At 58.5% G+C, this 22616-nt stretch overlaps 1 protein-coding gene across 2 annotated transcripts in view; it reads left to right on the forward strand.

Annotated features, from left to right (window-relative positions):
* The first annotated feature begins 4593 nt into the window (after window positions 1-4593).
* Window positions 4594-22616, forward strand: part of TTYH2 (tweety family member 2) — a 38231-nt gene continuing 20208 nt past the window's right edge. The window contains exons 1-4 of one of the 2 annotated variants that reach the window (XM_043585163.1): window positions 4594-4779; window positions 11911-12083; window positions 16654-16765; window positions 21624-21844. In XM_043585163.1, coding sequence (XP_043441098.1) covers window positions 4651-4779; window positions 11911-12083; window positions 16654-16765; window positions 21624-21844 — 635 coding nt within the window. In that variant the 5' untranslated portion in view covers window positions 4594-4650. Of the gene's footprint in view, window positions 4780-11331; window positions 11640-11910; window positions 12084-16653; window positions 16766-21623; window positions 21845-22616 lie in introns of those variants that run through there. The other variant, XM_043585164.1, reaches the window with a different exon arrangement.

The following is a 22616-nucleotide window of genomic DNA, read 5'->3' on the forward strand; positions in this document are numbered from 1 at the left end:
GCTGTGGAAGGTCTCCCTCGACGCAGGGTAGGCATGAGGCTTTTCATCAGACTGAAACACTTGTTTCCGAAGTGCTCCCGCTCAGGGTAAAGTGGAGCGGAAAGGAAGAACGTTGCGGGTGTAATGAGATCGTTGCCGCGAACAGAGGAATGTTAGTCTATGAAATGGGCCAAGCTTTCCAGGGAAGAGGGAACAGGAAACAAGATCCTGGGACTGAAAGACAGTCTGATAAACCCAGTTGATGGTTAGGGGGGAGGAGCCGGGGTTCCTGCCGCAAAGATCTGGCCCTGGGCCTTACGGCAGTGGGGTGCACATCGAGTTCACAGGGGTGGGGGGGCATGAATGGGGCCCACGGCTCAGGCCCGTAAGGGTATTCCCAGCGTGAGCAGTGCAGGCCCCAGCCAGCCCGGGCTCCTTGGGGATTAAATCCCAAGTTCTACCACTTGCCAATTAGCGTGACCTTGAGAAACCACCTCGCTGAGCACCGTGTGCTGGTCACCAGTCCCAGGGAACTACAAACCTGTCCGCCCACTGCACCTCGATCTCACGGTCACCGTGGACAAGTCCAGCAGGGGTAGGACTGTGCTTTCAGAGAAGAGACCGGGAGATGGCTTTGACAGTAGGCGGCAGTGTCCTGTGGCCAGCAGGTGTCTCCCTGTGCCACTGCAGGGCAGTGAGCCTCCGAGGATCCCCTCCCCTCTCAGGACAGTGGGGTTGGGCAGGTGCTGTAGGATGCACATATTTCAAGCAGAAAAAACATTGAGGCCGACCAGCAAAGTGCCTCCACGTGAGGTCCCTGGTACAAGTTGCGTGGGCTCCCGTGTGCAAGGCCCATGCAGGGCTGGGTGGGGTTTGCTAGACCGCCTTTCCCAGCGTTGCCTGAGTTTCCGTATCATTAAGGCAAATAACTTGGCGCTTCCGCGGTTTTTTGTAAGGGGAAAGGAGCAAGTAGTAAAAGGTTTGGGACCCTATCTGGCACCTGGCCATTTTGAGATGAATGAGGGCCGTATCAGGATAGGCCACAAGGTGGCGACACGCTACAGCAAATGAGCGGTCTCCAGTGCCTAGTGTCTCGAGTTGGTTGACCAGATCAAATCCATTCCCAAGCAGCTAAGTGCCTGAATTCATTAATTTTTTTTTTTTTCCTTTTCCCTATAGAAACTCTAAAGCCGTAAGGGAGTTATTGAGTCTAGTCGTGAGCGGGTTTCTTCCAGGAGGGGTCCACAGGCGCTCCGTGATCATTGACCAGCCCAGAATGGAGCACCTTCCATGGCTTCCAGTCTTCTCCATTCTTCGGGTGTTCGAGATTCCCAGGAAGAAGGCGGGCTTGCCACTTGGGCTCCCTTTGTCCCAGCACATTGTCCAGAGACCAGCCCCAGCTCCTAGGAGACAAGCCCCGTGGGCATTTGTCTGGCCTCGGAGTCTAGAGGAGGCACCCTTTCCTGCCATGGATCTCCGCGCTGGCTTTTGCCTCAGAGCCATTTGGGGCACTTTTTCTAAATTCGCCATGATGGCCAAGGCCAACTGCAGAGATTCTCATTCGGCTGGTTTGAGGCCTAGGTGTGTTCCAAGCCCTCGGGTGGCCAGGGTCACCCGCTGCGTCGCTGAGGTCAGCTTGTAGGCTCGGGTGAGCCCATTTGTGTTGCACAGCAGGTGAACGGCCAGGTGCGGGCCACGGCTGCCGGTTTGGAATGGGCGCAGGGGCTGTTCTCACGTCAACTCCATGAAGAGTTCCTGTTCCTGTTCTGCGGTTTTGCTTCACAGGCTGGCCTGCCTAGGTCAGCAGGCCCCTGGAGAAGAAGCTAGAAGGATCGCAGTTGATCACTGTCTAGCTGGGTGCAGACTGGCCCAGCAGGTTTGGGTGTTCCAGGCTGCACCCAAGTGGCTGCAGGGATGGCCCTGAGGGCGAGCTTTTGTAGTTTGTCAGGTGTGTGCAGGCCCGCCCCTTGCCCCGCCCCCTCCCTCTGGGGCCCAAGCCTCCGCTCTGGCAGGATGGTCCTGTACCGGGTTCAAGGTCAATTCCCCCAAGGTGAGAGGGGCCAGGAGGCAGACCCCTCCCACTTGAGGTCTCTGGCTTCTCTCCTAAAGCACTTAGAGTTCGCTGCTGTGATCTAATCTTCTGGAGAAATGCCAAATCCTCAAGCCTCCAAGGTGTTCCGGAGGCAGGGTCAGCAGCTAGAGCCTTCTGTGCTATTGACCGAGAGGAATGGGAGGGCAGCCGTGCAGGTGGCACCGGGCGGAGTGAGTTCCAAGGCCACATCCTCTTGTCTGCACCTGCCCTGGGCCCTGGGAAATCGCTCCAAGTATGTTTTCCTCTGCAAGCAGCTATGGCCACGTCAGAGACCAGAATCCATGTGTGAAATGGCCCTTGCGTATCTCTCCCCATCTTTTTTTTTTTTTAAATAAAGGTATTTATTTTTTTTTTAATGTTTATTTTTGAGACAGAGACAGAGCATGAATGGGGGAGGGTCAGAGAGAGGGAGAAACAGAATCTGAAGCAGGCTCCAGGCTCCGAGCTGTCAGCACAGAGCCCGACATGGGGCTCGAGCTCATGGACTATGAGATCATGACCTGAGCTGAAGTCGGATGCTCAACCGACTGAGCCACCCAGGTGCCCCTAAAGGTATTTATTTTAAAGTAAAGCTTATTGAGGTGTAATTTACAGTGAAATTCACTTTTTTAGTGTGGAAGTCTATGAATTTTGACAAACGTTTATAGTGGCATAACCATCACTGCAATCCATATTTCCATCACCTGGAAACGTTCCCTCTTACCCACTCCCCCGCCCCGGTGGGGCAATCAGCCCTGATCTGTTCTCTGTCCCTGCAGTTCCCCAGTCTCTCCTTGCCACCCACCCCCCTCAGAGGACTCTGGGATTGTCCCCTTCCACACCCTTACACCGGATATTGGCTCAGAACCTTCCCCCAGGACACCCCAAGTTAACAAGTCCCCCCTTCCCAACACCAGACTCTTGAGAGCCCTGATCACTGAGTGGGGTGAAGGCCACCTCTCCTCCCCTAGTAAACCTGAGACCCCATGCAGAGAGGAACATGGGTGTTTCATCCATCACCGTATCCACTAGAACAGAGAAGGGGCTCAAAGTTTGTTAAATTCATGAAAACCCCTATGAGAAAGGCGTGGGTCCGCGGCCTCCTGTGGCCCTCTGGGCGCCTCCTCTTTGGGCATGCGTAGATGAGATGGCCACAGCCAGGCTCCGGGGACCATCCCCTGACTACAGATCTGCATGCCCTCTCTGGCCCCTGGCCCTTTGATAGGGGTCACGGTAGGGACGTCGGTGGTCCAGCAACCTCTAGCAGCCAACCCGTCCTTAAGTCCTCCGCTCCCACTGAAACCCGGGCGGCCCTCCACCCTGACCTCATCCTTGCCTCAAGCTTCACTTCTCCTCCCCCGCCCCTGGCGTCCAGCGGTCACACCACACTGTTTCCAGTTCCAGAACCGGGCTTCTCACACCCGGGCCTCTGTGAGCGCTCAGCATTCTCAGGGCCAGGCGACCACGAGAGGCTTCACCGGATCTCCGACTACCACCAACCCCAGTCCGTGTCTGCTGACTCTGCTCCCCTTTTCTTTCCCCCGCATTCCCCCGCAGCCCCCTCTAAGACGGCGGTCTGCAGATTTCTGTGTGCACCACTAGCAGCCACACCCTGGAGCGCAGTGCCCTCGGCCAAGGGTTTCCATCGGCCCTGTTCAGTGCCTGTGGTGCCTGGCACATAGTAGGTGCTCAGTAAATACCTGCTGTTGACGGTCTTGTGTCCTCCCGCCCCCCCCGCCAGATGTCCAGCCCTTCCCTCCCTCCTGGTCAGTTCGAGGATCCCTTCCTCCAGGACCTCCTTCCGCCTGCCCCAAAGAATCAAGCTGCTCTTCCCAGGCCCCAGTGTTTCCAAAGCCGCATCAAGTCAGTTGTTTGGGCAGATGGCTGGGGGCTCCCAGGACAGAGCCACATCTCAGTCAGCGTGGTTTACAAAACGGATGCTCCATAAATGATGGGGAGTGAATTTAGAACTAGTGACCCAGGGGCAGACTGTTGTTCCCCGAGGCCCCAGTCTGTCAGCTTACTTAACTCTCCTCTGGAAGCCCTAGGAATGGCTGCGTCGACTCTCGGGCCGGGACGCACTGCTCGCAGTACTCCCTGACGCTCCACATCCTGGTTTGATAATAAGTGATGAGAACCCAGGGCCCTGGAGACTGCTGTTAAGAAACAGGAGCGGGGCGCCCGGGTGGCTCTGTCGGTTGAGCCTGGGACTCTTGATTTCAATTCAGGTCATGATTGTAGAGTGTGTGCTAGCAGCTTGGAGCCTGCTTGGGATTCTCTCTCTCCCCCTCTCTGTCTCCCCCCGCCCCCCTCCAAATAAATAAATTAAAAAAAAACAACAGGAGTGCTTGGGTGATGTTTTCACTTCTCCTTGCACCTCTTTGGCCCTCGGGGCCAGGACAGAATCCACAGAAGGAAAAGGCTGCTGACTGCAGGGCCGACCCCCTGCAGCCCGAGGGCGCGCCCAGGGCGAGGGTCGAGCCCGGGAGGAGCTAGGCGGGGCGGGGCCTGCACTGGGGCGGGGCCGGGGCGGGGCCGGGGCGGGGCGTCCCTGGCGGGGTAGCGGCGGCCGCAGGAGGCGGGCGCACTCGGGTCGAGCCATGCTGGCCGCGCGCGTGGAGTACGTCGCGCCCTGGTGGGTGGCGTGGCTGCACAGCGTCCCTCACCTGGGCCTGCGCCTGCAGCCGGTGGACAGCACATTCAACCCCCGCGATGAGAGTTACCGGGAGGTGAGTTCGCGCCGCCGGGACCCGGGTCACGGCCGGCGCCCCAAGCCCCCGCGGCACCCCTTCCCCCTCCCGGCCCGCCGCGCTCCATACGCCTCTCCGACCCGCCCCCACTCTCCCCCCGCAGCCTCGTCGCGCCTCTCCCTTTCTCCCCCGGGACGCTTGGCCACGGCCTTCCCGTCTGGGAACCTCGTGGGCCGGGGAAACTGGAAAGATGGGAGTTATGCCCGGGATGGGATACGGGGAGGAAGGGCGCGGCGGCTGCGCGCGGGGGAAGGGGCCGAGCGCGGGGGAGCGGGTATTTGTGGCGGTACCCGGGCAGCTCCTGAGCGAGCTCCGGGGATGCCAGAGGCGCCTCGGGCTTTTCCTCCGTCTGCGGTTCCAAGACGGGCGCTCTCTTTCCGGGTGTGTGTGGCCTGGGAGAAGTTTGGGCAGAAACTGGTCTCCCCGAGTTCAGCTCCGCAGCGCCCCTCCGTCCCCAGCCCTGCCTGCGGGGCGGGAGCCGCTGCGGACACCTCTGCCTGGGCCCCTCTTGGACGTCTGCAGGGCTGGGGGAGGCGGCTGAGTGGGCAGCTGGGGGTGATTTCCCCCCAAGGCCCTGGATTTCTGGGGTCTTGGCTTCGTGGCCGGCCACTCCCCTCATCCTCGCGTTCTGCCCTTTCTCCGCTCGGCGGGCCCTCCCCTCTGCCGTTTCTGTACTGCCCTAGGGGGAGGGGCTCCCCAGACCTCCAGGCCCTGGCGGAGCTGCACATTTCTCCCAGCCTTCTGGGTCTGGCCAAGGCCACCCCGGCCTCCCGTGGCCCAGCTGAGTCAATTCACTGTTGGGTCAAAGATTCCGGCTGAAAAGCCCAGGACGGGACCCGTCTTGGGACTTTGACCCCTGGTGGCCTTTGCCTGCAGAGTGTCAGGTTCTCAAGCGTGATCTGCCAGTGTGGGGCAGGTCGGGGCAGAGCGGGGCCTCTGCTGGGTCTAGAGAGGCTGAGCTGGAGGCTGAGCCTGGAGTCAGCTGTTCGCCTGTTCCCCCACCAGGCCTTTCTCCTGCAGGGCCCCGGGGATCCTGATCTGGCAGGGTGTGTAGTGCCCCCGTGGTGACGGGAGTCTAATAATAACCCCTAGTGTCCCTGTTGCCCTCAGGCCCCGGGCACATGGAGCCTGCCCTTCCAGAAAGAGGAGGCTATCAGGACCCCTTCCTGCTAAGACAGTTGGGCGGGTTAGCCAGGCTCCCTCCTAATATGTTTTTGCCCCTCCCTCTCCCGGAGCCCAGCCTGTGGAAGTCAGCCTTCCCTGAGAATGTGGCCGCCTGGGGATAGCTCCAGGGAATCTTCCGCTCCCAATGAATGCATGCAAAGAGGCGGATATGATTTCTGAGACAGCTGTGTTGTTGGGTGTGTGTGTGTGTGTGTGTGTGTGTGTGTGTGTGTTCGTGTTCGTTGCTGTGTCCCAAAGCCTGTGCCCAGATCCTGCACCCAGGGTCTCCAACCATAATTTTATTCTCTCCACGGGAAGAAATCTAAACTGGCTGGGACAAGAAGCCCTGGGGGCAGGGGTAGGTTACTCTCCCTCCCCCTCCCCCACTACGACCCCAGAGACAGCGCCTGTCCAGCCAGCATCTGTGGCTGGCAGGGCCTGAACCTCCCCGACCCCACCGAGTCCCATGAACAGGTGGCCGCTGAGCCAGCGGGACCCACTCACAGCCCCCTGCCCCTCTCGTCCCAGGGTTTAGACCCTGGCACACCGAACTGGGCATCAAATGACTCCCAGTGATGAGCGGCCCTCCTGGCCCTTCTCCTGAGGGCACCGAGTGCGAGGTGGGTGTGAGGGGCCAGGATGGGAAGTGTGGCTTGGGGTGTTATTTTAGGTGGCTCATACTTGGCTGAGTTCCTCAGTTGTCTGACCGTGGGTCTCTCCTGGAAGTCCCTTTCCTCCCAAGTGCCAGGTCAGTTACCACGGATCGGGCACCTTCTGCTGTCAGTCATCTGAGTGCTCCACAAACTAGATTGGGGCCAGGGCTGTGCTGGGCGTGGGGTCACGTGATTGCCAAGGCCGCCAGGGCTTCTGGGCCAGGGCTTCTGGGCGTCAGGCTACCGCAGCTGAGTAGGTGGGGCTGGGGCTCTGCCATCCAGCTGTCTGGATTGGAATCCCAGTTTTATCACTTACCGTGTGTCGTAGCAGGTGTCTGTCCGTCTCTGAGCCTCCCTTCCCTCATCTGCAAGTACCGAATGAGACGTTGCATGAGACGCACTTAGTACATAGAGGGACGTAGTGGGACCCAGTGATACAAATCATTAGACGGGCTGGGGGCTCAGTAACGTGTCCAAGGGCAATACTCCTCTCGGGCGACAGAGCACTGCATCCGGCTGTGTCTCTTTTCCAGAACAAGCTACTTGGGTTCCTTCCTTCAGCTGTGCCTTCACCACCCCACCCCCACCCCCCAGTGCAGGGAGACCAGATGAATTGTCTTAGTAAAGTTCCAGATGCCGTGCAAATGTTCGCGGTGGCCACGGTCAACGTGCAAGAGCCACACGTGTGCTTCCTGTTCCACCTTTCCTTTCCCTGCTTCTGTAGACCGGGTGTCCTTTCCAGATGTGCATGGTGAGGTGGAGGAGAGGTTTTCAACTTTTTGCGTTTAGACGGAGAGGTTTGCAACGTTTTGCATTTAGACGTGGATTTCCACATGTTAATTTTGGATGGTGCTTCAGTTCCTAGGCTCCCCAGAGAGTCCCAAGTGTGTGACCTCAGGCCAGGGGTGGGGACAGCGTGGGGGCCGGACCCAGAACTACAGGGCTCCCCCCACCCCCTTCCTTGGGGGCAGCTCTCAGGAGGAAAGGCCCGGCTGGGAGCCGGGGAGCCAAAGTTGGAATGAGGAAGCCCCATTCATTCAGTCTGAACACTGAGTCATGGTCATGGGACGATCACGCTGCGCCCCCCTCCCCTGCTGGTGGTGGGGGGGCTTAACCCTTCCCTCCAGTGCTGCAGCTCCCCTCCCTCTGGCCTCACCCTCCGCCCCCGAGGCTCGCTCACTTTCTAGCTGTCTCCTGACCTCTTGGAGTGAGGGGGACCCAGGCTGTCGCCCCTTCCCCTGCCTAGTGCAGAAGCCCCTCGTGGTCCGGTTCCCAGAGTACAGATCAGTCAGTGCCGCCCCAGCTTGGGTCCTGGGTTGGTGCTCTGGGTTTCTCATTACAGAGTGACAAACCAGAACTAATTGAAGTCACTTTGATGGGGGGAGAGGCTGGAGCCCCGAGCCCTGATGTGGGGCTGCTGTGGGCTGGTGTTGGGCAGAGTGGGGAGGTGGGAGCTGCCGGGCACTGTGGAGGTGGGACTGATGTGGGAAACTACTTTCCAGGCTCTGTGAGAGCAGGGGACTTGTGAGCAGAGCTCCCAGGTCCCTTTGGAAGGGAGGTTTGCTCTCCCCCACCCCCACTGCCACCGCACATAGGGACTTGCAGTGTTAATTAGGGGCGGGAACATAATTGTCTATCCCAGGGTGGCAGGTGACACCCAGGCGGCTGTGGGGTTCTGCTGGTTAGGCTTCCTCTCCTTCCTCCCTCCAGCTCCTCCTTCCTCCTCTTCTCCCTTCCCCAACTTCCTCCTTTCCTTCCCTGCCCTTCCTGCCGTCGCATCCTATCCCCCCAGCACCCAGAGGTGACGTCTGGAGGTGAACTGCTAACCAAAGGGCCCCCCTGCATTTGGGTTTCCCAGGCCTGGCCTCTCCCAGGCTGGGCTGCATCACCGGGAGCCCACCTGAGGCAGCTGCCCGGCTTGGGAGGCCCTGCCCCCGGAACTGGGCTCACAGGGGGCAGGGGGCTCTGAGAGCGTGACCTAGGGGAGCCAGCACACAGACTAAGGGCAGCAGCTGGCTGTGGTTTGCAGAGACTGAAATGGCACCAGCCCGTGTCTAGACTACCGCTTAGAGGTCCTCCCTTGCTGGGTGGGGACGCATGGCAGAGTGGTGGCTTTGCCTGTGTAGGGAGAGGTTGGCAAGGGGGCCGGCCAGGAGGCCAGCTAGAAGTCACGGGTAGCTGGGAGGAGGTCTGGATGTGAACCGCTCTCTGAGGTATACAAAAGGTCTGTCGGAGTTCAGGTCGCTTTTTTTTTTTTTTCCCGTTAGGAACAACTTAAAGGAAAGTGCACACTCTTAAGTGTGCACCTCAGTACGTGTGTGTGATACCATCCTGAGAGAGTATTCCCACCTCCCCAGGGCTCCCTCACACTCCTTCCCAGCCCATACCCTCCCAAAGGGAATTACTGTTCCCACCTATCACTATAGATCGGTACGCTTCTCTAGGGCGCCTGGGTGGCTCAGTTGGTTGAGCATCTGGCTCTTGATGCCGGCTCAGGTCATGACCCCAGCGTCGCGGGATCGAGCCCCATGCTGAGTGTGGAGCCTGCTTGAGATTCTCCCTCTCCTTCTCCCCGCCCCCGCCCTTCCCTCTCTCTCCCTCTGCCCTTTCCCCGCTTGCTCACACACAGGCACATGCACTTTTTCTCTCTCTAAAAAAAAAAAAGGGGCGCCTGGGTGGCGCAGTCGGTTAAGCGTCCGACTTCAGCCAGGTCACGATCTCGCTGTCCGTGAGTTCGAGCCCCGCGTCAGGCTCTGGGCTGATGGCTCGGAGCCTGGAGCCTGTTTCCGATTCTGTGTCTCCCTCTCTCTCTGCCCCTCGCCCGTTCATGCTCTGTCTCTCTCTGTCCCAAAAAATAAATAAACGTTGAAAAAAAAAATTAAAAAAAAAAAAAAATAATAAAAACATAGGTGGGTTTCTTCGACGTTGAACTTTATGTCTGCCGTTTTGCCTGGCCTGTCTCCCCCACCGCTGTGCCCATGAGATCACCGTCCAGCCGTGTGTGTAGCTGCTGCTTTCTTCCCATGGCCGTGTACTATTCCAGTGTATGACTGTAGGACGTCGCACATGTATCTGTTTTCTTGTTGGTGGACGTTGGCATTGTTTCCGCCCTTGGGCTGTTACCACTGCGGTGAACGTTCCTGTCCGTATCCTGTGGGGACACAAGCCCTCCTTTTCTGTAAAGTAAATATCCTAGAGGGGAATTGCTGGGTTGTGGGCGTATGCTCGTTGTGCAGTGGTTTGCAGATTGGTCAGGGGATCCCTAGGTTTTAGCAGAGGGGCCTCGGGGGCCTGCGAGAGGGTGGCCAGGACAAAGCGTGGCTTTTCGGTGCACTCCTCGGTGAGAGGAGGCCCTGAATAGCGGGGCTCTGCTAAGCAAGCACGTTTGAAGCAAACGTTAAGCTGCTGGAAGAGGTTTGAGAAAAGTCTGTCGGTGCTCATCAGTGCTCCCAGACTTGAGCGGGATACAGATCTCCTGGGACCATTCCTAGATGCCGTTCTGACTCACTAGGGTCCAGAATGAGGCTTGAGACCCTGCATTTCTAACAAGATTCTGCATTCTAAGAGAGGTCCATGTTGAGCGGGTCAGTGAACTTCACTTTGAGTAGTGAGCCCCTAACATCCAGTCTTCCTTGGCCCCCTTCACCTTGGCCCAGGGCTGCAGGACCCTCCAGTGAGGACGAATGGGCTGGGGGCAGGAAGGGGGCCGCTCCTTTCTACTGTCTCACCTGGGTGGGGGCCTCCCGGATCAGTCACGGGACAGGTGGTGCCCGGCCACACCTTGAGGACTGCAGGGACCTTTCTGCAGGGGTGATGTGTTCAGACCCACTGGGCCTTCCTAGCTGCCTGCAGGTGGGCTTACCGTCCACGCTGCTGAGGGAGGGAGGCGAGCGGAGAGGCGAGTTCCCGCAACAGCAGTGATGTATTTTTCCCAGGTGGAGGTGAAACCACACTACGCCCTCCACCATCCCCATTCCCAAAAGAGCCATTGCCCCTGCCCACTTCTGGACCGTCCCCACCACGCTGGCCGTTTGTCCCTAGGCTCAGAAGCCTGCAGGTGCAGGCGACGGGCAGAGCAGGTGGAGTCAGGGTCCCCGAGACCTCGCAGGGCCAAGCAGCCAAGCAGAGAAAGACAGGGCGGACCCAGCAGGTGCCTCACTTCTCTGAGCCCCCGCTCCCCTCCCCCCTCGCCCCGCCGAAAATGGCCCCCAGCCTGAGGACAGCAGAGCGCAGCCTCTGTGTTTCAGGGTTGTCTCCTATGGGTACATGGCCCTGCTCAAGTCTGGTCTCCCACCTTAGACCAGGACGTCCTGGGCTCCCAGCCCAACAGTCCCAGCCCGGACTAGAGGGCAGGGGGCTCCAGACCACCCCGCCCCCGGGGGCACGTGGGGAGCAGGGTGAGGCTGTCAGCTCAGGAGCCTGACTTACAGCCAGGTCCGGCCCTGGCTGGCGGCCACCAATCCTGGGGCCATCTGGTGTCCATCTGGCTGAAGCAAGAGACTGGAGGGCAAGGAGGAGAGTGCCTCCGGGCCGCCTGACAGACGGCAGCTCTCTTTGCTGGACCCCGAGGAGCTCGGCTGGCCTGAGACGGGCTTCAGAATCTTGGGCTTTGCTGCTGCCCTTGGCCCCAGGCGGACGTCTATCCCTTTACGGGTTTAGTGAAAGGGACCCCCCGGGTGCATGTTCTGGCCTCCCCCCTCCCCCTCCAGCACAACGCTGGCTTCTGGTTTCTCTGGAGGGACCCTAGCATCTAAAACAAGGCTCAGAGGAAGCAGATGTACCAGGCGTCCCTTCCTGGCCCTGGCCCAGGTTCCACTTGGCTTCTGAGACATCCTGCCCAAGCCCTATGTCCTCCAGGAGACCACGGCCCTCGGACCCCCGGGGATTTCCCCCTCCTTGTCTGTCCCCCAGCCACGCAGCTCAGCACCCGCAACCCCCACTGCCAGCGGGCGGTTCCTGCCTCGTCTCTTGGACGTCTCAGGGCCGCTCATCAGGCAGGGCCTGGTCCCTATCTCCATGCAGGTGCATAAGCCACCAACCTGAGCCCAGCTCCTTCTCCCTCACATCCGCCCCCGCACCCCCCGCCCAGCCCCGGTGCCAGGCCCCGTGTGGACAGGGCGAGAACCTCAACTGTGGGAGGAGGGAGGAAGGGCAGAGGAGGGGATGGGTGACCGACCACGTGCAGTCATGGCTCCTACACTCACAGCCCGAGTGGGAGCTCAGGGCCCCAGGGCAGGGCGCCTTCCGGATCTGCCCTGGGACCAAGTGCTGACCCCAGGCATCTCCCCTATAGTCACTGATGTTCCTGGGGCTGGTGGCCGCCGTCTGCCTGGGCCTGAACCTCATCTTCCTCGCGGCGTACGTGGTCTGTGCATGCTGCTGCAGGCGGGACGAGGCCATACAGACCAAGCGGCGCAACTCCTGCTGTGTCACCTGGACGGCGGTGGTGGCTGGCGTCGTCTGCTGGTGAGTGTCCCTATGTGCACTGGGTGCCGCCTTGCAGACCATGTACCCTCTCCCTCCACCACCAGCCCCTCACCAAACCCCAAGGGGTTCGTCTGCTGTCTGGCCACATCCTCCTGACCGAGTTCCGGGTACCTTGATGGCAGAGCCCTTCACAGGGTGAAGGCGTTTCTTGCGTAGCAGAGGGAATTGGATTCGTGGGGTGGTGATGGGGGTCTCCCTAGTGTGCCTCTGTCCTGGCGTAGTCCTGTGCGGCCTGGCCGGGCACGTGCCTGCCCCCATCGGCAGCTCCTGGAGCAGTTTGCCAGACGGCATTCCCGGACGGAGGGGGTGTCTGCTGTTTGCATCCCGGTACCCTCCCGGCTGGTCTGCGAGGTCAGAGAAAATTTGGCTGCAGTCTCCATCAATTCCATCTTCTCAAGAGATCAATAGCTCTTAGTGTCTTCAGACGGCGCATGAGGGTTTCTAACTCCGTGCCAGAGCCCGCGCCCCCGGGGCCGTGTCCACACACACCCTGGGTCTGTTTTCGGGAGTTGCTTGTATGTTTCTTGTTTTCGTATCTGCAGAGGTTTTTCCAAAAGCCTCGGATCCACCCTGAGACGCTCCTGGGGGTGGTCACCCTCGAGGCGTAGAGACCCTCATTGCCAAGTGTCCATTGTATCCAAGAACCCACAGTGGGACTTAGCTCTCTGCCTCAGCGGCAGGACGAGAGGCGGGCGGGACGCAGTGATCCTGGGCCGTTAGCCTCACTTCTCTACTGTGGTCTCTTCTCCATTAGAACATGGTCACGTCCCGTCCCGCCTGCAGTGTAAGGGTCCTCTAAGCCAAGGAAGGAAGGAACTGGAAGCAGGGTAGCAATGATGCCAACATACTGAGCACTAGGGCTGGTAGGGGGGCTGGGGGGGAGAGCAGGGAACGTGCAGCCGGGTCCTAAATCATAAACTGCCTGAGTCAGGAGTTCAAAGACGAGTCTGACGCCCAGCAGAGAGGAGCTCCCACAAAGTAACCAGAATAAAGGCCGCCTGCTGGAGGGGGGCAGGGGGCAGGAGACAGTGAAGGAAACTGTAGTGCTTACCACACAGCGAGCCCTCTCTGTGGGAACTCAGAGTAAAAAAAAACACAAAAAAACCTCTACAAATGACAGAAGAATACTTTGGAACAGTGAGAATGACTTTACGAGGGTCAATCCCAATAAGCAATAATTACCTTTGAGTTTGAAGGAAAACTCAGAACAGAAATGTGATGTGACTCATCCTTCAAAATTCTGCATGCTGTTTGCACCAGGCAAGAGCGAGCCGGCGGTGAGCACAGGCGCTAATTCTGCCTTCTGTGGCTCCTGGTCCACTGGGAGAGGCAGAGAATTATACACTTGTTTACAATTACAAACTAAATTACAAACTGAGAAGTAAGTTCGGAGGAAAGGAACAAGCTGGATGGCCGACTCGAGTCGGGCATTACTGGGTGATGGACGCCAAGATCCATAGGGTGACCAGGCAAAAGTGGGGGGCAAGGTAGGAGGAGGTACTTCCAGCCAGAAGGAAGAGGAGTGCATGCAAAGGCCCTGTGGCAGGAGGGAGCACAGGACGTTTAAGGAACTGGAAGAAGCCAGTGAGGCTAGAGCAGAGAGAGCAGATGAGGGGGCTGGGGTGGGGGTGCTATGGGGATCTTGGGGAGCAGCAGTAAGTAGAGTGGCTGACAGTCACCTTCACTGGGGTTGTGCTCAGATTGGAAGGAACGGAGGGGTAGAGTCAGGGGGGGTGGGGAGTAGAAAAACCGGGAGTAGCGGGAAACAAAGTGAGGCTGGGGGGCTGGGGGGGGGAGATGTTGCGTTGAGCTCTGACAGTAAGGATCCTGGAGAAGAGAGGAGATCCAATCCATAGAAGAAAGTACCAGCAGCAGGTTCCCGAAACGTCAAAAGGGGTATGAGGAGAGCTCCTTGTGTTTTTCTGTTTGGGAGACAGTAATTTTATAGCTGGGAAAGATAGGCAGGGCCGTCATCGCGTTTATTCTGTCTCTTTCCTCGAGCAGAATGGTCCACGTGGCCCAGGCAGGGCCCATGACACCCGGCGGGAGCTGGGAGGCCCTCGTTAAACAGCCAGGGCCATTTCTGGTCTTGAAGACCAGGTGCCCTCCTGGGCCAGCTCCAATAAATCCGGACTAGGAGAAGGCGGAGAAGTAGAATACCTCCAGTCCCCAAAACACAGCAAGAGATGGAAAGGTGTTGGCTTCAGGCCAAATCCCCAGAAAACACTAGATCATGACGCAGGTGACTAAAGGAGAAAGTTAGAAACGCAAGGGGCAAACAAAAGGTATTTTTCCGAGCATAACAAAAATTAAAAAAAAAAAATTTTTTTAATGTTTATTTTTTTTTTGAGAGATACAGACAGAGCCCAAGGGGAGGGGCAGAGAGAGAGGGAGACACAGAATCGGAAGCAGGCTCCAGGCTCTGAGCCATCAGCCCAGAGCCCGACGCAGGGGCTCGAACTTACGAACCGTGAGACCATGACCTGAGCCGAAGTCGGATGCTGAACCGACTGAGCCCCCCAGGCGCCCCCAAGTGCAGTGAACTGGAATGAAAGCTGGTTGAACATGCGGTTGAATGAACGGAACACACAGCGGGACAGCAAACCGTGGCCAGCGTGTGTGCGTGTGTGTGTGTGTGTGTGTGTGTGTGACTCAGAGGAAGCGGTAGGGACTTCGCTGTCAAATAAATGCACGTGCTCACAGCACACTGACACGGTGGGCGCAGGGTGGGCGCCCCTTACCTGCACTTCTAACAGGCGCTCCAGGTGATTCTGCCCTGTGGTCCACGAGCCACTTTCCGAGAAACACTGAGCTCGTGGCTGAGCCCGCCCTGGGAGGAGGTTTCTGTGAAGTCTCCCTAGATCCTTCCTCTTTAAGGAGAAAAGAAAACACGTAAGTGCGTGCCCATGTGCATTCATCTCCCGCCCCCCCCCACCCCCCCCAGAGGTAGTGTTTGTTCTGGGTGAGATCTCGGAGGCTGCACAGTGAACCCCCCGTGGCTCAGGTCGGACGAAGTCCGGCACATGACGTAGGCGAGTTTTGAGATGATGTGTCCCTGCTGGAATGCTGGATCAAAACCAACTAGATGCGGTTTCACAAGGACAGATTGAAAGTTCTGCTTTTGCTTAAAACAAAACGAAAATCAGAGCGGCGCTACAGGCAGGAGGGGAGAGCAGGCTTGATCCGGTGGGGGGGTCGTAGGCCGCGGGGTCGGCAGTGGGGAGAGGGGGGGCTGCCGGGGCTTAGCCCCCCCGGGTGCTCGGAACCGAGCGGACACCTGGCCGTGGGTGCCTCACCCACAGGCCGTGGTTAGGAGCGCCGGTGACCGGTTGGAGGGGTTGAACCTGGTGGACGGTGATGATGTGGGCCAGGGTCTGGAGGGCACGTGTCTGACCTGGAGAGCAGGAGGGAAGAGGTGACACGACACGGAGCCACATTCTGATGCCCGAGGGGCGTCTTGCAGAATTGGAGGCTTTTTCCGGGCCACCCCCCAGGACAGTCGAGAACCAGCGGGTGCGCGGTGTGAGGATGTGGGCTGCAGCTCCATGTCAGAAGGAACTTTCTACCAGCTGGAAGGTTTCAGTATGGCAGACGGCCCCATGGGTGCTGTAGGGAAGCAGGGGGAAAGGGTAGAGGATGGTGGGAGGGAGGCCCAGCTCCTGGAGGTTTCAGGAGAGACCTCAGGGGTCCCCCAAGCCTCCCTATGACAGTCACCTGGGGCGCAGCAGAATCCCTATGGCCAGGCCAGCAACCTTCCCCGCTTTGGAGCTGCTAGGTTGAAGACAGCAGTAGTATTCTCTGCCTAAAGGAAATGTCCTGTAGATCTGGTCAGCCAGGCCAGGGACAAGGTGGCCGTGAACCTTCACCCCCATCTCCCTCACCTGCCGGAACTCCCTCCCTCCCTCCCTGGGGAGGAAAGAGCTCCTTACTCAAAAACCTGCTTTCCACGGCTGTTCACAGCAGCTGTGTTCGTAATCGCCAAAACTTGGATGCAGCCAAGGTACCCTCGCGTAGGTGAATGGGTAAATCCAGACACTGGACTGTCACTCAGCACTAAAAAGAAATGAGCTATCAAGCCATGAAAAGACGTGGAGAAACCTTAAATGCATAGCACTGCGTGAAAGGAGCCAGTCTGAAGCGGATGCAGACTGTTTGATTCCAACCATATGACATTCCGGGAAAGGCAAAGCTGTGGAGACAGCGAAAAGCTCAGGGTGGCCGGGGAGGGAGGGCAGGATAGGTGGAGCACAGATTTTTAGGGCAGCAAAACAGGTCCGTAGGATACCGTCATGGTGGATATGTTTGTCCAAACCCACAGAATGTTCCAGACCCAGAGTGGTCCCTAGGGTAAGCCGTGGACGCTGGGTGATAATGACGTGTCCGTGCAGGTGTTCTCAATGGCACGGGGGATGTGGGAAATCTCTGTACCTCTGCTCGACTTTGCTGCGACTCGGAAACCGCTCTTAAAAATACTGTGCTTGAAAAAACAAAACAAAAAACTTTCTCTTCTGGGTGTCACCTCTGACTCTGTTTGGGGTCTCGCCTATAGTGCCGCGGTGGGCGTCGGTTTCTATGGAAACAGCGAGACCAATGACGGGGTGTACCAGCTGATCTACTCCCTGGACAACGCGAACCACACCTTCTCGGGGATAGATGCACTGGTAAGGTTCACGGGCAGCACTGGCCGGGCCGGGCGCAGCCCGTGAGGTCAGCGTGCTCAGAACAAGGGCCCCAGTCACGGCCCGGCCAGCTTGGCTCGGGGGTCGGGAGGGGGAGTGGAGCGGACACCCCTTGGGGCTGCATTTGGTTCTGCTGGGAGTAAACAGGCAATTTCTGCTCTTCGGGCAGGGAGGGGTGGTGAGGACAAAAGGAGAAAGGCTGACCGGGTCCTGGGAGGACACGGAGATGGCCGTGGACTCCAATCCTCTCCACTTCCGGAGGGCTGACCACTTCCCCGTTTGTCCAAGGGGAGCCTGAACGTGGACAGTCAGCCCCATGGTGTTTGATGTTCAGTTCAAATGCTCCATACGGGGCACCGCGAGGTCCAGAAGATGTCAAGGTGTGAAACGCTTCAAAACCAAGTGAAGCACCCCGAGGGGTGGGAAGACGAGGTGTCCTCCGGGCTCTGGCGTCCAGCTGGGGCTCAGGGTGGAGGATGGGGTGGGCTGCCAGAGGAGGGGTCGGAATTTTAGGGCCACAGCCACTCTGCTGGGCCCCTGGCCTGAGTGAGAGGCCGAGCCACGGGATCAGGGTTTTCTCAAACACTGGTCTTGGCCCCCTGGCCTCCAAGTGCTTGTCACCTCTGCTGTAAACAGCAGGCAGGTGTTTGGGCTGGTTTCCAGGGAGCCCCCGTGCCCCTAGGAGCCAGGCTCCGGTAGAAAACCAAAGGACAGTTTTCAGGGAAGCCAGTCCCTGGACATCCCCACTGCTCCCAGTCCCCTCTGGACCATGTCCCCTGCAGAGGGGTGACCTCAGCCAACAGCCAGGCCGTGTCTTTGGGCAGCCTCAGCCACAAAGTCCAGCCCCAGCCAGAGCATTTGGACATTGCCCTGGGACCCAATTCTGGAAGAGGGTTCGACCTCATTGTCCGCTCCTTCTCCCTAAGCTCCTCTAAGACCTTAATCCCTCAGCAGCCCTTGGCAGGGGGTGGGTGGTGCCCCTTAAAGAGACAGCGCCCAGGAAGGCTGCTGGCGTGGCTCTGGCCTCAGAGAGAGCCCTTCTGGGGAGCTGAGGGTCACACGCCAGACCAGGACCCACCTGTCCTGCAGCACCTGTCCATCTACCCCTTGCATCCACCAGAACCCATCCCTGGAAGACTGAGTCGTCCAGACATGGGGCAGAGGCAGCTCTGTGGGGCGAGGGTGGGCAGCTGGGATGTGGGGCTGAGGGCAGCCTTGAGGCCGCACACAGCCTGGCCGGCCGAGAGGCATGGAGGGGTCCTCACTTTCTGGGCCCCCCACCCCACCTTTACCCTAGCGGGGAAGGGCCTCCGTGGTTACTGCCTCTAGGCTCTGCCTCCCCCTCTCTCTCCACCCACAGCACCAGTTCCCCCTAGAGGAAGAACCCAGCCCCAGAAGGAGAGTCCCTTGCCCGGGGAAGCCCCAGACACATGACCTGCACTAGTTGACCAGTGCCCATCATAAGGAATGGCCCCTGTCTCCCCCCGCCGGGGACTGAGATCGAGAATGCCAGGGCCATCCTGATGGGAAAGGCTGAGTTCTTCCTGTCCCGTAGATGAGAATATACACACAAAAGGAGCTGGGAACAAGCCCCTAGGCTGGCCCATCTGCCCCGAGGGCTGAGTCTCCAGGCCAGATTTGGACATTCCACAGCGAGCCCCACATCTCCAAACTCCCCCATGTTCCCAAAGGGAAGGGTTCCGTGTGTCCCTGGACGTCAGCCCCTCTTCTATGCACCATGTCTAAAAGTTGAGGTCAGGAGCCCCAGGGTTTTGTGATGGTCCAGCCAGCTGGGAGCTGCCTCTATCCTGCCCAGGACCACCTCCTGCCTCCTCTGGGTGAGCCCACGGGGGGCCCTGTGGAAAGGCAGGGCTCTGGGCCCTTGCCAGGGCCTGTGAGGCTGGTTTGGGCCTCGGGGTAGGCACCCCACACACTGGGTCCCAAGGGTTGCAAGGGAAGCAGCAGCTTTTGGAGGGCTCCCCAGATCCAAGGGATGAAGGCCTACATCAGGGAAATGGTGTTCAATGCGATAATGTTGATGAAAGTGCCCGGTAATCTACAAAGTCCCCCCAGATGGGGTGACTATGATAATGAGTGCCATTATTATAATTACTGTAATTATATATGTTCCTGTAATCACTGTGAAGGAGAGAGGAGGCTTGGGTGAGTGGGAGTGGGGAGGGCAGGACTCCGAGGACAGGTCAGGCAGCCAGAACTGGGCCAGAGCAAGATGAGCCCTTCAGGGCTTTCCTGGATCGGAAGTCCCATCCCTGCACCCTTCCACTCTGAGGACCCCAGTGGGTGGGGGCCGCAGCTCAAAGCTCAGGCAGGCCTGGCAGGGTTCTGGGTCAGCCGCACATTTTGATTTGGGGGGTGGTCAGAAAGGGTCATTTGCGAGTGCCGGTCGGGGGGTTCCTCTCTCTCGTCCAGTGCCCCTCATCTACCTCCTCTCCTCCAGTGAAGGGAGCCTGAGCTCCAGCGACTCACCCAGGGGACCAGGCACACCTCTGACCCCTCAGGGTCTCAGCTTAAAATAAGGGCCCCATGAGCTTGGCCGATTCAGACTTAAGGCACCCGTTCCAGTGGCCAGTGTGGCTGCTCTGGGCTGTCTCCTTAGAGCCCCAGCAAGCCCATGGCAGCCGCTGGGTGAGGAATCCGGGGCACAGGGTTTGAAGCTAGTGTGTTTGGGACCAGAGCCTGCACCCAGGTGTTCTGGTCTCAGCCCCTCCCTTCAGGATCTGAGATGGGGGGGGGGGGGGGGCGGGCCTTGTGGCCACCTGCAGAGGCTGTACCCCTCTGCCCCCTGATGCGGCTGCCCTTCTAGAAAACCTCATTAAGCAGAGAAGCTTCCTCCCCTCTGGAGGTTTTCAAACTTGAGTGCCCGATAAACACAGATTGCTGGGCCCTTCCCCAGAGTTTCTGATTTTGTCGGTCTGGCACAAGGCTGAGAATTTGCATCTGATCACCCAGCCGGCGCTTGGGCCAGGGACGACTGTTTTGTCGTCTGGGGGTACACCTGCTTGCTTGCCCCAACCCCAGCCCGGCCCAGGGAGCTGAGCCATCCGTCCCCTGTTGTTCACAGAGCTCGTCACCGGGGTGGGGGAGAACTCTGTCCCAACTCCGGGACGTCCCTGGTCCCTGTCCCTTGGGAGCTCTCATGTCACCCTCTGAGGCCGGGGGATGGAGGAGTGGAGTGGGGAACGGGGAGGGGGCAGGGCTGTAAGCAGGTCAACGTTGTGGTTTTAATTTTTTTATTGTTGTTATCTTCGGGAGGACATCAGGAGGGAAGCGAGGGGCCTGGCAGATGTTTTCCCGGCTTTTGTCTTTTGCCAAGAAGAGATTTAAGACATCAAGAAGTTAAAGCTACGGAGCTATGGAAGGAGAAAAAAAAATCATCTTACAGAAAAAGTTTACAGATCATTTTTAGCAGCCCTTTGCTCTAGAGCCGGTTTTCTATCATGTAGGAATAGAAAGCATATCCTAATCTTGGCACTTAGTAATGGTGCCTTTTGGACGAAACACTTACACGCGGATCTTACTGAATTGAAACGGAGAGTTTATTAGGGTGAGAGTTAGAGAATCTGCTTGTATGTCTTTTTTTCTTCCGTGTGAAGCTATAAACTGCCCAATCTAGACTACCTCTGCCGTCTGGTACCTCTTAGTCCTTACCCAACTTGTAAGAACGGAGAGCAAGCCGGAAAATGGAACAAGCCGCTGACGTTGAAAAACAAAACAAAGGGGAACAAAGAGAGCCATTCTCTTTTCTGGAACCCGGAGCTCATGGAGCAGCGCAGATGCGAAAAGCCTCAAAGTTGCCCCACAAAGTTGCCCCACCGCTGGTGGCCAGGAGTGTTACCTAATGGGCCTTCCCTCTGGGAAGCTTCTGCCCCCTCTGCTGGCATTTTATCTTCCTTCCAGACCTGGGGGAGCTGAGGCGGCCCCAGGAGGATTAGCACATACTCCGCCCTCCAGCCGGTTCTGCTCGTTGGTTTGGCCAGCCAGTTTCCACAAGAGAGTTTTCCCCCTGACACTGGCTCAGAGCAGGCTTGCAGGGGCGAGCTCGGGATCCCCAGGCTGCGTCCCCGGGTCCAGCGGGAACCCTGAGTCCGGGCTGTTTGAGCCAGACCCTATTTGTGCTTCTTGTTTGAAAGCCAAGGACAGTTCAGTGCCATCGCCCTTCCCTCTGTGCCTTTGGAAAGAAAGCTGTTCCTGCAGGGTCCATTCAGCCCCGGGCCCTCGCGCCCCAGCCGAGAGAGGGAACCTGTCCGTCCACCTGGCTGGACGGCCGCAGCAGGGGCGGGTGTGCGAGCCCTCAGAGCGGGCCCCGATTTCCCCCTGTCACTTGGCCAGGCTCTTCGGAGGCAGGATCGGTCCGTCTGTGTCATTTCAAAGTGCTATTGTTCTGCCTTCATGCGGGCCCGGGACACCCGGGGAGCTGTTGCTGGGTCCCACGACAAAGCCTTCCTCTTGTGAGGCATTTAGAGATCCGACTGTAGGAACAAGAAGTCAGGTAGCAACAGAGGAATTTTTCAGTGAAATATTCTATTCCTCAGTCTAAAAAAGAAGAATTGATCCTCCAAGATGTTCAAAGATTTAAGAGAATCTGCAAGGAAGCAAAACAGGTTCTCCTGTTTGTTTCCTCATCTGGGAGCCCGGGGCCTGGTTAAGGCCAGATTGGGCCTCCCCTCTCCTGGCAGATGGAGGGACGTGAGGGCTGGCTGGGGGTGGGGGGTGGGGGGATTGGGGCCTCTGCCCTCCTGCTCGTGTCAGGATAGTTGTTACCTCTCCAGCTTCCTCCCACCTGAGGAGGCCAGACTTAACAACACCGGCCCCTCCCCAGGTATCCGGAACCACCCAGAAGATGGCGGCAGACCTAGAGCAGCACCTAGCTCGGCTCAGTGAGATCTTGGCTGCCCGGGGTGATTATATCCAGACACTGAAGTTCATGCAGCAGATGGCGGGCAACATCATCGTCCAGCTTTCGGGGCTGCCGGCGTGGAGGGAGGTCACCGCAGAGCTGACCGAGCTGGCCGACGAGACCGGCTACGTGGAGTACTACAGGTGAGGGGCCAGAGGGGGGGGCAGCGGGGGCCGTGCGTCTTCCTTCAGCCCAGCCTGCATTTGGGGGCCAGGCGGGGACTCCCCACCCGAAGGCCTCAAGAAGCCATGCCTGAAATCGGAGGGGTGTTGGTGCTGAGTGGTGGTCATGTAAAGCACGCTCCTTATGTGGGCAAGCCCAGAGGCCCAGAAAGGGGCAAAGGGACCGTGAAGTGCCAGGATCTAGCGCTAGAGGCTGGGCCTGGCCTCCAGGGACTCCTCCGGGACCAGCATTCTCCATGGCTGGTGCTGGGTAAGACGTAAGGGCTTTATAGGTTCCTCGCCGGCCAGGGTTTCTGGAGCAGGCTTCCCTACACCCGCAGACTCAGCCACAGGGGTGCAGGGGGTCAGGGAGACGGTGGCCTATCCGCCTGCATAGAGCTTCCCCTCATGGCAACTTCTCTTTTTTTTTTTTAATTTTTTTTTTAACGTTCATTTATTATTGAGAGACAGAGAGATACAGAGCGTGAGCAGGGGAGGGGTAGAGAGAGGGGGAGACACAGAATCCGAAGCAGGCTCCAGGCTCTGAGCTGTCAAAGCACAGAGCCCGACGCGGGGCTCGAACTCACGAACTGTGAGATCATTGACTTGAGCCGAAGTTGGCCGCCTAAGCAACTGAGCCACCCAGGCGCCCCCCGCTCATGGCAACTTCTTAGCAAAGGCAGAGATGCCCTAGCTTCACTAATGCAGAACCCGAGGGATGGGGGGCTGAGGGGCAGCACCCCACCTTGGCCAC

This window comes from Prionailurus bengalensis, chromosome E1, assembly GCF_016509475.1.
Source record: "Prionailurus bengalensis isolate Pbe53 chromosome E1, Fcat_Pben_1.1_paternal_pri, whole genome shotgun sequence".
Classification (NCBI taxonomy): Eukaryota; Metazoa; Chordata; class Mammalia; order Carnivora; family Felidae; genus Prionailurus; species Prionailurus bengalensis.